The sequence below is a fragment of the Amblyomma americanum genome, chromosome 3, assembly GCF_052857255.1.
Source record: "Amblyomma americanum isolate KBUSLIRL-KWMA chromosome 3, ASM5285725v1, whole genome shotgun sequence".
In the NCBI taxonomy this organism is placed as follows: domain Eukaryota; kingdom Metazoa; phylum Arthropoda; class Arachnida; order Ixodida; family Ixodidae; genus Amblyomma; species Amblyomma americanum.
In genome coordinates, this window is record NC_135499.1 from 54,781,961 (window position 1) to 54,795,944 (window position 13,984).

Below are 13,984 nucleotides of genomic sequence, written 5' to 3' on the forward strand. Positions count from 1 at the left end.
GAAAAAACGGGAAAAATTTTTTTCATCTCATTCAAATTTTTATTTTGGAAGATACAGAATGTCCACTACAGTGGACAACATGAATACAAGCTCCGGTAGGGGAAAGTAAAAATGTTTATGTTTGCCTTTTCTACCAGGCAAAGTTCTTCCAATAACAAAAGGGCACTTTACTCTTCATTATGAAATAAAAAAAAAACAGTCACTTTTGCCGTCAATGCACAAGAACACTTTGCACTTCCCGCAGAGGTATGTTGTCTTCCGCTTGCAGCCATTCATTTTGCACCTTTGTGCTGCACACGTTTGCTGGCGGGGGAAGTGGCTTACGCTGTCGTACCGCACGTCTGTGGACACCGAGCTTGCTTTCGCAGGCGACCTTCGTTTCGCTGCGGCTGAGCATGCTAGTGCAGTAGAAATATCAGTTTCATCAACCGCGGTCCTTGATTCTGCCTTGATCAGTGCTATCGCCACCGATAACTTGAAGTGGCTTAGCTGCATCTTACACTCTGCTGCAACACAGCGGTAAAGCAGCCATGCGTTTACGACAGCCAAATCGGTCAGGTGAAAAATTACTCTTTTGTACCATTTTTTTGTCTTGAGGTGGGTCCGGTACATAGAAAGCAGCATGTCGCACTTGTCGACGCCGCCCATATTTTCATTGTAACTTGCGATTAGTGCAGGGCTTTCGACCTCAACGTGTTTTTTTTTGTTTTCGGTCAAACCGCCTCACTTTTACAAGTGGGTTGACACCATGCACATTTGAGGCCACCATTACAAGCCTGTTATCGTACCACTCACAAACGATGATGCCATGCTCTCTATCGACTTTGTAGTCGAACGAGCCCCTGCCTTGTTTTCTCAGCTCTTTTTCAGGCATCAACGGGCATTTAGCTGTCCTGTTTCTGCGCAGGGTGCATGTCGCATGCAGTCCCTTATCCTTTAGGTGGGCCAGGAGCTCTGGGGACGCAAAGAAATTGTCAAAGAAAAGGAATGTACTTGGAGGTACAGCTCTGGCAAGGCGCAGCACTACGCGTCCCGACGGGCCAATAGTCTGGGGTGCGTCAGGCGGGTCGGACTTCAGGTTGTCTCCGTGAAACTCTATTTCGTGAACATACCCGGGCTGACCGGCCCTTACCCAGACTTTGTATCCCCATTTTTTTTTGGCTTGTTTGCCATGTACACCTTTAGCGAGTGCCTTCCTTTGAAGGGGATGATCTGCTCATCTATTGCCTGGCAAGACTCTGGTTCAGCCAAATTCTTGAATGAAGCATTCAGTTGGTCGATCATTGGACGAACTTTCTGGAGGTGATCGAAGCCTTCCTCAGAACTCTTCTTTTCTAAAGCAGCATCGTTGAGGTGAAGAACTGATAATATCTCCTCCCATATGTTCACCGTCATTGCGTCAGCAACCATGTCCTGCCTAGTGTTTGAGGACCAGTACGAACGCCTAAAGGAGATGTCGACTATTGACATGTACAGTACTCACGGATTGAAATAGGACATTCGGAGCGCGTGGCCGTCGCTTCATGGAGCGCCGCCTGTAGATGCTCATAGAACCAAAGTGGTGCATTGTGGTATGGCGCGAGGGGGAGAACATCTACAAAGCAGAATTGTTCCTTCCAGTAGCCAACGAGCCGGACTGTGGTTTACCACATGCCTGCGTGGCACTGCAAGGCTTGCGCTCAGAATGTCCTATTTCAATCCGTGAGTACTGTACATGCATATGCCTAAAAAAACCTCCATTTCATTCTTTGTTATCACCTTCATTTTTGGACGATTAAGTATTCTGTGCCTGTTAGATTCAAATGTTAGCAGCTCAATGAGATCCTCACCGTACATGAGCTTGAACATTTTCAGTGGAGTTTTGCCTTCAGCAGCTGCAGCCTTAGGCTTCAGCTCGTTGTGCACTTTGGTGCAATGAGGAATATCTCTCTTATCCCAACGCCCTACCTTCGGCTTTTCCTTCTGAATGCGACGCTGTTTTGGTGCGCCCTCGCCTTCAGCATCGCTGTCAGTGTGAACGTCTTCCTCCTCACTCGCACTGCTATCGGTTATATCACTCCATCTGTCCACCTCTACTTCGTTCTGACCATCATCTTCAATGTCAAGGCGATCATCATCACTACCAGATGGCAAGTCTTCTCCAAGTAGCGCATTCACCTGGTCCCGTGGCAACGGGACATCCAATAGTTTAGCGATTTCCGCATCGGTTAATTTCTTCTTTGAAGCCGGAATCCTCCTAATGAGAACAAAGTAAAGCTGCGTTAAAAACTATATCGAACATAATAAATAATGCACTCAAATCTGAGCAGCAGCAGTAAACCCTTACGAAAAGCCTCACATGGGCATGTCGTTTTCCCGCCATGCATGGTGTCCACCACAGTGGACATTTGAAAGAAGTTGTTCGGAAAACCCACCTATGTTTTACTCAGTCGTAATATCAATGGCGCGTACCTAACAGTAACAAATTAGGGAAATGTGCGAATGGTAAGCCAAAAAGTGAAGACAGACGTCACTTACCCGCTCGAGCAGGGGGCAGCCATCTTCGTAGCAAAATTTCGAGGCAGCCGCAGTATGGTGGCGCCATCTAGCGCATCGAAAACGTACCTTTTTTGTCCACCGTAGTGACCAGCATGCACAGGAGCACCTGGCATGCACTGAACTTGCTCTAAAAATCGCAGAATTTTGTCCACTACAGTGGCCAGCATGCAACAAAGGGTTAAGCCAGCCGCCTACTTTCCGACGCAGAGCAAAATTACTCCAATACTGAAAGCGAGTGTCTCGCCCTTGTCTGGGCAGTAGCTAAATTCCGATCCTACCTGTTCGACCGCTCATTCGCTGTGGTTACTGATCACCGCGCTCTGTGTTGACTGTCTTCGCTAAAATATCCCACCAGTCGCCTTGGCCGCTGTGCTTTGCGCCTCCAAGGATATTCATACTCCGTCGTGTACAGGTCAGGGCGTTATCGCCAGGACGCTGACTGCTTTATCCCGATACCCTGTGAAGCCACCTGATCTGGCAGACGCTGAGACCCTGCCCTGCCTCTTAGCTATTTCTGATCTCACCGATATAACCAGCGAACAGCGCCACGACTCATCTTTACGTCCTATCTTTGATGGCCTGCGCTCTGAAAATCGATTTCCGTCTCTTAAACTTTATGTGCTCTAGAATGACATTTTGTATCGCCGCAACCTACGATCCGATGGTCCTCCGCTGCTGCTCGCCATACCCCAACATCTACGCTCTTCTGTCCTTTAAGAATTGCACGATCTGCCGACAGCCGGCCACCTTGGCGTGTCCCGCACGTACGCGCGGGTGCGGCACCGCTTCTATTGGCCTGGTTTGTATCGTTCGTCAAGCGTTACTTTGCCGCTTGCGACCTGTGTCAACGTCGGAAAAGGCCCTCCACTTTGACTGCCGGTATTCTACAACTCATCGACGTACCCCCGGAACGTTTTCACCGTGTTGGCCTCGACCTTCTTGGTCCTTTTCCCACGCACCTCTCCGGCAAAAAGTGGATCGGTGTCGAAACTGATTATTCGACTAGGTACGCCATCACGCGTGCTTTGCCTACCAGCTGCGCTACCGATGTCGCCGATTTTCATCTACAAGACGTCATTCTTCACCATGGCGCCCATCGTCAACTGCTCACCGACCGAGGCCGTGATTTTCTGTCCAGAGTTGTGAATAACATTCTTCGTTCGTGTGTCACGCAGCACGTCGTCCACGTATGCCGTCTTAAACCTTATCACGACGCTCATACGTCGCCACCGTAACGCCGCGACGGCGCTTCATCAGCCGGGGGTCCTGGAGCTGGTGGACGACGACGGAAATGAGCGATTGAAGGAGTGGAAGGGGACGTAGACGAAAACGAAGTTCGACTGTGTTCTCGGTGCCACTCGTGGTGTTCCCTTCGCTTGTGTTAATAAATGTAAATATATTCTTTCCCGCAACAATATTTTGCTCGGTCGTGTACATATAAAAAAGAAAAACTACAACAGAGCAGTTCTCCAGCTTTGTGCCAGCGTTGACATTTTCCGACGTTTTCATATTTTTCTTCGTTGAAAAAAAAAACACTGGAAATTCTGTAACCAAATTCGCCAGTAAGTGCACACAGAAGAGTTTTCCGCAGCCCCAGAATTCACACGCTTTGGCTTACTGTCACTTGATGGCGCTACGGTGTTTACATTTGAACCATGCATCTAAACATCTAAAGAAAAGACGCTGTGGCACGGCAAACAGAAGGTGCCGTAGTTGCGCTTTTTACAGAATTCGCAGACAATGACCGGTGCGTAGGCAAGCTTACTGTATTATGCATAGTAAAACTGTCTACTGACCAGGGTAGGTAAGCTGCCTAGCTTCACAGGCGCATTTGAAAAGCTCCTCAACCGGCTGTTAGCTGAAAATATTGTGTACGTCTTTCTATACAGAGAAAAAAATATTAAAATGCATTTAGCATCTCAGTGCATATAAATGTTTGGAATGCGTGCGCATTTTTGTTTGTAATAAATGCTGGGGCATCTGTCATTATCATCAGTCGTTTTCGACTTGCGGTAATTTATTACAGGGGGATGGCATGTTAACACGTCTTCGGCATACGCAGCGCTAACCGAAAAGTCCGGTATCCGGTAACACTGTAAACGATAAATTAAGCACGGTAACAATACGATATAGCTCTCTAATGAGTAGAACGAATAAAATGAACTCCATCGCACACGTGACGCAGACTGGCTAATCTTTTTAAAAGGTAATGGCAGTGTAACTTGGAGGTCAGTGGGCGACCCGACGCTTCCAGCGTTATTAATTTGTACTGCGAATTCCAACCAACATTCCCGTCAGCCTGCTGCGTCCTTCACTGCGGGGCGCAGTTATTTGAGATCCACAACCTCTTGCCACAATCTTTGCAGTAGAAGACCGTAAAATGCCGTCAGAAGTCGCTGCTCAGCCCAGGTATACCGGGGCGCTGCTCCAAGAAAATAACTAACTGTTCTTATTGGCGAATAGAAGCATGCCTTTCCGTCCCAGCTTTTTTCGTCGATGGTTATGTAGAGCTGAAGTTGCTTTCCGTCATGTTACTACTAGCCTATGGTATAGGCGTGACTTCCATTCGATGCACGGACTAACGCAAGCACTTTAAATTTTAGAGGCCCGCTTGTACTACGTTAAAGCTCGAAGAGACATTTGCTTATTAACGCCTGTCTAAACTAGCAGGCTTCGATAGCTGTTGCGAAACTGATAGAGCACGTGGAATTTCATAATGTTTATATAAAACAGCACAAATAAACTTACCGTTAGTTTGCTGATGTCTTCATTACGTTGCTCAGCGAGATCCATCGTCAGCGCCACTTCCTTTTGCATCGTTGCCATACAGGCTATCTTCCTTGTGCACACTGTATGCAAACCCTGTGATGCTCACACTCGGGCAGAATGGAACTTCGCACAGTCACAGCTATCATACAAAGAAGCATCAAAATTCTCAAAAGTAGGCTTTTCAGCACTGCAACTTCAGTTTACGCGCGTTGCACGATGCGATCTGTGAGCATAATCGCCGGAAACACTTGCTATCTTACGTGGTGCACGTGGTCAGTGTTCTCGTAGGTATTTAAGAGCCCGAGAAATAGCTGCGACCTTTGGGTTCGATGTTTAAATCACGCACCCCCACTTCGTTGACGCTATTGGTCGCATCGTTTACAGTGTGTACCTCGCCGCCACGACAGTCGGCTGATGATGCGACCGTAGCGCTTCTTCGCGGTACAAGGCAAAATATAATCAATCACGAATTATTTTACAGCGCAATCAATGCAAATTTTGCACGCTATAGAGTACTTATAATGTTCTACTAAGTTATCAATAAAAATGCACTAATACCATCGTTGTTATAATTTACTTGCACAGTTAATGGACTCCGTGCAACGATAAACAAACGAAAGAACTGTTCCGGTGGTCGGATCACATGACCCGTGCTTGGTCGACTGCCCATGAAGTTCTAGAGGTGACGGCCATATGATGATCGCCCCGCAGTATATCCAGATAACCCAGCGAAAGTAGAGGCGTGCCCGGGGTTGAATTTAATACCATTAGTTCATTTGAGGGCGCCTCCAGAGCTCACTAAAATCATGAGTTTCGCTAAACTCGGGCCTTCCAGCATAGCGCCCCATTTAAGGACATCACCAGAATACCACGCGGCAGAAACCAGGTTGCTGTATGAAGCACAAAGCTTGCTATATGCCGCACTTTGGAAACTCTTGCGGCGTGCGCGTTCATCAGTGGCATGCGTGTTCATGCTCCTGACGGCTACACAGCCCTCCGGCACAATAAGCTTATCTAAAATTTCGAAACACTTTTCCCCATTATCACAGTAGGTCATCCGGGTCGCATTCCGCTACTAGTCCCTGAAGCTCGCTGTCTGTAAACCATTCATTCGCAATAGAGCTGGCGTAAGAACGATCTCTGCGGTAAATACATAGGTCTTCTGCCGTAAATTTCCTAACTCCGCAATACGGTGCCAAGTGCTCGCGTCGTCTGCTCTAGAGGTTTTTAAACGATTATAAAAACAAAACAGCTTTTTAAGAAGCCTAGATCATTGTCACGATTAGGTCTATGATGTACTACCCTACATAATAAAACATTCTAAAGCCGAGGTTAATTTCGTTGCAGTTGGCCTTTAAGAAAAAGTATTCTATTACTATTTTGCGCACACTAGCACACGTTGTTTCTCTGGCAGTGAGGCGCTCACGGCTTTCTATTTATTTCGTTGTGCAAGTTATCAGAGTTTACAGCGACTGTCCTGGAATTACAAAAATTGGGAAAGATATGAATTATTCTGCATAGAAATCCGCAAGTTACCATCAAACATGGCCGGCGCATGTCAAACCAAAGAGCCTGCTTTTAACCCAACTTGTCGACATTACTTTTATCGTCAAATGCGGCATAGTTATTTCACACACCCTTCGGAAGAGACTGGGCCGGTGCACGGTCAACGCTGCGACAGGTTCTGGTGAGAGCTTTTCTTCTTCCTCGGCTGAAATCCGTGCAGAGTCATGGTGGAAGATGGTATTGCGCTCCTGCAATCACGTTTTTCAATGTGTTTCGTCGGGGCGATGCCATGTCCCGATCCCGATGCCTTCCAGGTGCGCAAGCTTGAGTGCTGTCTTACGCACCAGCCATCATGTGAACGGCTGTCCGAAGTACTAGTTCAGCTGCTGGCCGACAACCGTCCGCTCCAATGACGGGAACACCTCCGACTTGGCCACATATACGCGGAGTCCTCCTGGTGACTGCTAGCCGGCAGCACATACGCGTACAAGGTGCAAGCGCGTCACCCGCCCGCTAACTGGTCCGAAACAGCGAGCATGGCAGGCATGTGCACGTGCGTGCCGCCGGTGACGCAAAGCACAAGCTCCGAGCACAGCGCATTCCTGGAAACCCAATGGATGAGTAGAGCAGCCTTCGAGACTGGGCGCTCTTGCATGACCGGCACAGCTTCGTGGGCCACGATGTGCTTGGTCGCCCGGTACTCTGCCTGTGAGCAGCATGACTGCAGGAAGAGAGATTTGGGGCTAAACACCTGTCTTGAAGGGGTAACACTCACGGGCTGTGCTGGCGTTCGATATCTCTGATGTAGTCGATCAAAAGGACATTTCCGGTAGCCTTTTAGTGGAAGTCAGCTTCCCTTCCTTCGGCGTCCTTTTAGTCGTGCTTTGCATGGTACGCAACGTACGGCTTAAGAAATAAAGAGCCTTAGGGGTTTGTTTCCAAGCCGTCGAGTGGTGCGACTGTAGCATTCGTGGGAGTCTCAACTCTCGGAGGCGTGAGGGCTAGGGTTCATTTCACCTCCAAGAGGCTTGGAATGCTGATGACAGATATATAGCCCCACAACGCGGCCCAGAGCAAATTCTTTGGGTTCTGAACTTTCGCCAATGTTGTACATAAAGCCCAGGCAGGAGGCCGAAAGGCCAACTCTTGACAACGAACTTCCTCCTTATTTTACGTGTGAAGATATGAAAAAAAAACTTATTCAAGTCTGTGTTTTTCATAATTCTTTTTCATGATTCGAACGGACGCTTAAAATCTCACACTACAAAACTGCATTATTTTATTCAGTTTTCCGTCACACATCGCGCACATCAGTGAAACAGGCTCCGTCTTTTGTCGAAAAGGACGGAAAACGAAGAATAAACCGGCAGATGCGGTTAGAGATTGGAGATGGAAGAACCAATGTATTGATCATTTCGGGGCATGATATGCCGGCCTACTCAGAAAATAGGAGATTACGTCCCATCCCACTTCTAAGATGCTAAAACCTCTCTACTTTGTGCGTGAATGCCACTTCGAGCAACTATATCCCGATCGGGACTGCACATTTTTCATAAAAGGTAACTGTTGTCGGCTGTCGATGTCATACCCGCGGTTGTCGAATGACTCCGAGCCTCCTACTCTCGCATGAGCTAAAATGCGATTTAAAAAAGGGACCTGTTCAAGGGAATGCTGATATGTCGTCTACTAAACGCTACCAGAAAATGGAGGCTTTTCCAGCGTGAGCCAGCTAGTTGCTTCATTATACAGCGAAAGTGTCCCAGAACGAATTACCTCAGCCTCCGACTGATTCAGTCATCGATGTCTGCATATTATGAGGTGCGCCTTTTGTGCTGGCTTCAATAATTTCAGTACTTCACAGTGGCTGGAGATGTCATTCTAATCAGGGATCTTAGTTGATACATTTTCTGCATACGTAGATCCTGAGTATCCTAGTTCGAACCCGACCGCGGCGGTCGCGTTTCGATCGAGGCTAAACACTAAGTCGCCTGTGCGCTGTGCGATGTCAGTACACGTGAAAGATCCCCAGGTAGTCAAAATTACTCCGCAGCCCTGCACTATATCATCTCTTTCCTGCTTTTTTCTCTTAGCCCTTCCTTTATCCCTTCCCTTACGGCGCGGTTCAGGAGGTCGCCGATATGCGAGACAGATACTGCGCCATTTCCTGTCCGCGAAAACCAGTTTTCAGTTTTCAATGAAGGCCAAATAATGGTTTTGCTCCTCGAGCCCCATGTATTGGAAGTTCAAGATGGTATGTGCAGGACAAAAGGTGCAAAGATATATTCAGCGCGATGATGTGAAATAGCAAGTATGCCTTGTATGACGTTGGTGTTCTGGCCGGCGCTTGAGAACCTCATTTTGCTCGTATGCTTGAAACTGAGCACAACAGCATGAAGGGAGGAAGGATTAGCTCGGTGATCATTCTTTGCACGGCGAGCTATCTCAAATGAGAGTCTGTCACCGACGCTGTATGGGCTGAGTAAGGCACGTAGCCAGGAATTCTTTCGGGAGGGGCCCAAAGTAATTTTTATAGCTGGCGGGGCGGGGTGCAGGGAGATGCTGGCTGCTGGCTGAACACTGCCAAGAGAACGAGGGTGGTGGCGGTCCCCCTAACCCCCCCTGATTACGTGCCAGAGCCGAGTGTGCTTCTCATTTGCTGCTATATTTAGCCGCTGATCCCAAGGTCGCGTGTCGATCCCAGCCGCGGCGACCGTAGTTCGGTGGAGGTGGAATATAAAACGTTTGTGTGCTACGCGATGTGAGCGCAGGTACCCGAACCCCATTTAGTGTGAGCTAATCCGGATCCTGCGCTACGGCATACCTCATAGCCATAGTCGGTTTGAGATGTTAAAAACTTAATAATCGAATCCTTTGCTCGCACTTCCGAAAATTTTTCCTATGGCCGTTAGCTGCCAATTCTCCTTTTTTAACCGGATGCTTTGAATAACCACGCGACACTTCACTCACAGGCATTCGTTCGGCGCTATAAGACAAGCATATATGAAGAGCGCAGAAACCGCTTCATCAAGTTTTGATCGAATTCATGCGATCACTATCAGCAGTTCATTGACAAGGTTCTACCGTCTGCCGCGCAAAAGCGCAACGCTTGTAATGAAGCGACTCTCTGATATCTGTGCTTGAATGGACGGACACATTTTCTAAAGACACTTTGTAATGCAACACTTCCGTAGTGATGTAGCTACTCCAAACAATGGTTAGTCCAACGAAGTAACCATATATTATGTACTTTAAAGGAATGCTTGCATGTCATGGGTCACCAATTCCCCGCATAAAACACGAGGATAATAGGGAAGTCTCTCAATGAGATGTGTGCTTCAATGAACTGACGCGTTTTCTAACGACACTCTCTAGTCCAACGCTCCTGTAGTGTTCACGCTAATCCATGGAATGGTCAGCCCAGCCGCCGACCTTCGCCTTGGAGAACCCTCCGTCACCATGCGAGGCAGTAAATGGCTGAGAGAGAGACGATGAGCTGGTTGCATACTGCATAGCTGCAGTCTTCTGAACTAAAGAGGCATGTGCTGCAAAACTGGGCATATCATCATCAACCATGTGTGCGCTCATTTACCTTACTTTTTCCTGTTAAATGGTTGCTTCAGTCAGGGTATCTTGTTTTGAAATTTCAATTTTGCAGTGGTATTCCATCGATCAATCGTTTCCTATCATCGAAGTGCCTGCTTAGATAAGGCGCTAGTGAATGCCCTGTGAGCATTCTGTTTAAATATATGACATTCGGTTTTTGGATGGTTACTTCATTCTCGAAAAATTGTCATGGGCCGTTTAGAGTTGTATCCAGGGGCGAAGCATGGCGTTTTTGTTGCCAAAATAGAGCTTAAGAAGACTGTGAAGACTCAAATCATAAAAAAAATGTGGACGGCCACAATCTTTGTAAGCACAGCGCAGCTCAGTAGTCAAGCGTTCATGAGCGCCAAACTGAACCTCGTCAGCCTCGTCTTCCGTCTGCTTTTTCTTATTCGTCGGCACTAACCGCTTGGGCATCAAAGCCCAATTGGCTGTCTTGCAATACCCCTGGGGTGAAAAGGCGCCATCCTGGCGGCCTAAAGGCACGAGATGATAGCGGGGTCGTAGTAGGGTTGCAGGCGGTCGAAGCGGGAAATTTCACGGCCGCGGCTGCGATGATCAGGCGAAGGCGTGAGAGGCTCAACAAGATAATTACCTGGAGATGTCTGCTGAACTACGCGATAGGGGCCCTGGTATTTCCTCAGCAGTTTTGTGGACTGGTCCGGGCTGAAGGAGGGCACCCAAAGTGAAACCGAGGATTCAGGAAGGTAAGCCGGTGGCAGACAGGTAGAAGTGGTACGGGTACTTTTCTGACAGTGCTGGTCGTGCGAAGTAAAGGAAAGGGCCAGTTGACGGCATTCTTCGGCATCCGCAGCAGCTCGAGAGACTGTTGTAAATTCGGAGGAACCCGGCCGGTAAGGGAGCATGGTGTTCATAATGGAAGATGGCTCCCGGCCGTAGAGAAGAAAATATGGCGAAAACCAGTAGTTGCTTGCGTTGCAGAATTGTAAGCGTAGGTAACGAATAGTAGAATGCGGTCCCAGGTTGAGTGATCAGGTGAAAAATACTTAGCAACCATGTCGCTGAGGGTCCGGTTAAACCGCTCGGTCATGCCACCCGTCTGCGGATGGTTTGAAGACGTTGTACGGTGAACAATGTGAAACTCCCGAAGAACGGCCTCCAAGACGCCAGGCAGAAAGACGCGACCTCGATCCCTGAGTAATTCCTAAGGCGCACCGTGGCGAAGATTGATGTTCTGATGTATAAAACCGGCTACGTCGGAGGCTGTGGTAGCTGGTAAGGGGATGTTTCCGCATAGCGCGTGAGATGATCTATGGCGAAAATGATCTAACGGTGCCCTAGAGGACCATAAAGGTCGATTCCTACACGGTCGAATGGCCGGGCTGGACAAGGTAAAGGTTGCAGAAGAGCAGGCGAGTGCTGTGGTGGATCCTTGCGACGCTGACATTCCAAACAAGAGCGGACGTACTGACGCTCAAAACGGCACATGCATCGCCAATAATACCGATGACGTAGGCGGGTAAAAGTTTTCAGCCAACTGGCATGAGCGCATTGCGGGTCGTCGTGATAACTGGCACAAATAGCGCAGCGGAGACGCTGTGGAATCACAAACAGCCATTTCCGACCATCTGGTAGGTAGTTGCGACGGTTCAGCAGCTGGTCACGCACAACAAAGTGATGGGCTTGACAACGTAGTGCTCTAGAAGAGGAGCTCGCTGAGCGGTTGACTAAGACATCCAGAACAGAAGCTATCCAAGGATCCTTGCGCTGCTCAGAAGCCATGTCAATGGCATTAAGAGGAGGCGTGAGGCAGGAAATAGAGGGTTGGTCAGGATCAGAGGGCACAGGGGAGCGTGAGAGGGCGTCAGCATCGGAGTGTTTACGTTCGGAGTGGTAAATAACGTGAATGTCGTAATCTTGTAAACGGAGAGCCCAACGAGCAAGGCGGCCTGAAGGATCCTTGAGTGAAGACAGCCAGCAAGGGGCATGGTGGGCTCTTATGACAGCGAACGGGCGCCCATATAAGTAAAGGCGAAATTTTGTGATCACCCAAATAATCGTCAAGCATTCTTTTTTCCGTGACAGAATAATTAGTCCCCGCTTTTGTGAGTGCACGGCTTGCATAAGCAATGACGTACTCAGTGAAGCCAGGTTTCCGCTGAGCAAGAACGGCCCCCAGACCGATGCCACTGGCGTCCGTGTGGAGTTCTGTAGGGGCGGAAGGGTAGAAATGGCAAAAAATCACAGGGAAGGTGAGAAGATGGCGCAGCGCTTCAAAAGCTTCGTTGCATGCAGTGGACCAGGCCGGTAAGTCGTGGCCCCCGGCGAGTTGTGTCCGTGGGGCGATAATTGCAGCAAAATTCTTGACGAACCGACGAAAGTACGAGCAAAATGCAATAAAGCTTCTAAGTTCTTTCAGGAAGTGTGCTTCGGGAAATCAGCAACTGCTCGGAGCTTGGCAGGGTCCTGGAGGACACCATCCTTTGACACGACGTGACCTAAGATAGTCAGCTGTCGGGTGCCGAAGCGACACTCTTTCAAATTAGGCTGCAGGCCCCCGTCGCTGAGACATCGAAGGACACTCTGAAGACGAAGAAGATGAGATGGAAAATCCTGGGAGAAGACGACAACATCGTCCAAGTAGCAGAGGCATGTCTGTCATTTCAGCCCGCGTAGCATGTTGTCTATCATGCGTTCAAAAGTGGCTGGCGCGTTGCGGAGACCGAAGGACATCACATTAAATTCATACAGCCATGACGTATGATGAAAACTGTTTTCGGGCGATCAGCTTCGGCCATCGGCACCTGCCAGTACCCAGAGCACAGATCCAACGAAGAAACGTACTCCGCTCTCTGCAGGCAATCAAGCGTGTCATCTATACGAGGCCGGGGTAGACGTCTTTCCGAGTAATTTTGTTTAGCCGCCGGTAGTCTACACATAATCTAATGGAACCTTCCTTTCTTTTGACGAGTACAACCGGAGAAGCCCACGGGCTGTGAGAGGGCTGGATCACTCCACGGTGTAGCAGGTCACTCACCTGTTCATCAATGATGCAGCGCTCAGGGGAGGAGACGCGGTAAGGGCGCTGGCGCAAGGGTCCATATGTTCCAGTGTCGATGTGAAGGCGAACCGCTGTTGCACGACCCAAGGTGTCTTGATGAGAATCGAAGGACGCACGTAAGCGCTGAAGCAAGGCGACAAGCTGAGCGCGTTGGAGAGGTGGTAGAGCGTCATCGACGTAGTGTGCAAGCCGGCCGGGTGAGGTCTGGTCGGCTACCTCGACGGGAGGAGTGAGGGTGTTGATGTCATGCGCGGCAGGGTCCTCTAGAACAGGAGAAGCGTCGTCGAGATCGATGACATCAACTGTGACAAGCGATTCTCCCCTAAGTAAAGTTGTGGGGATAGGCAACGGATTCGCAACGTACAGGCGCTACAACCACCAGAAATTGTGAGCACATCATGCGGAACCATGACAGTTTTGCGGTGCGCACAAAGGGGTGAGGGCGAATAAAAGACACTAGCGTCAGAGAGTGCACCAAAAGTCAGGGGCACATGAAGAAAAGAGAAAGGCGGCCCGGCGGTGTCGGCAGCGGCGAGAATATGCGCA

At 49.0% G+C, this 13,984-nt stretch overlaps 1 protein-coding gene across 1 annotated transcript in view; it reads right to left on the minus strand.

Moving 5' to 3' along the window:
- LOC144123731 (uncharacterized) overlaps positions 1–13,611 on the minus strand; it is a 78,462-nt gene extending 64,851 nt beyond the window's left edge. The window contains exon 1 of the mRNA XM_077656505.1: positions 13,415–13,611. Within this exon, the coding sequence (XP_077512631.1) occupies positions 13,415–13,611 (197 nt within the window). The remainder of the gene's footprint in view (positions 1–13,414) is intronic.
- Positions 13,612–13,984: the final 373 nt, after the last annotated feature.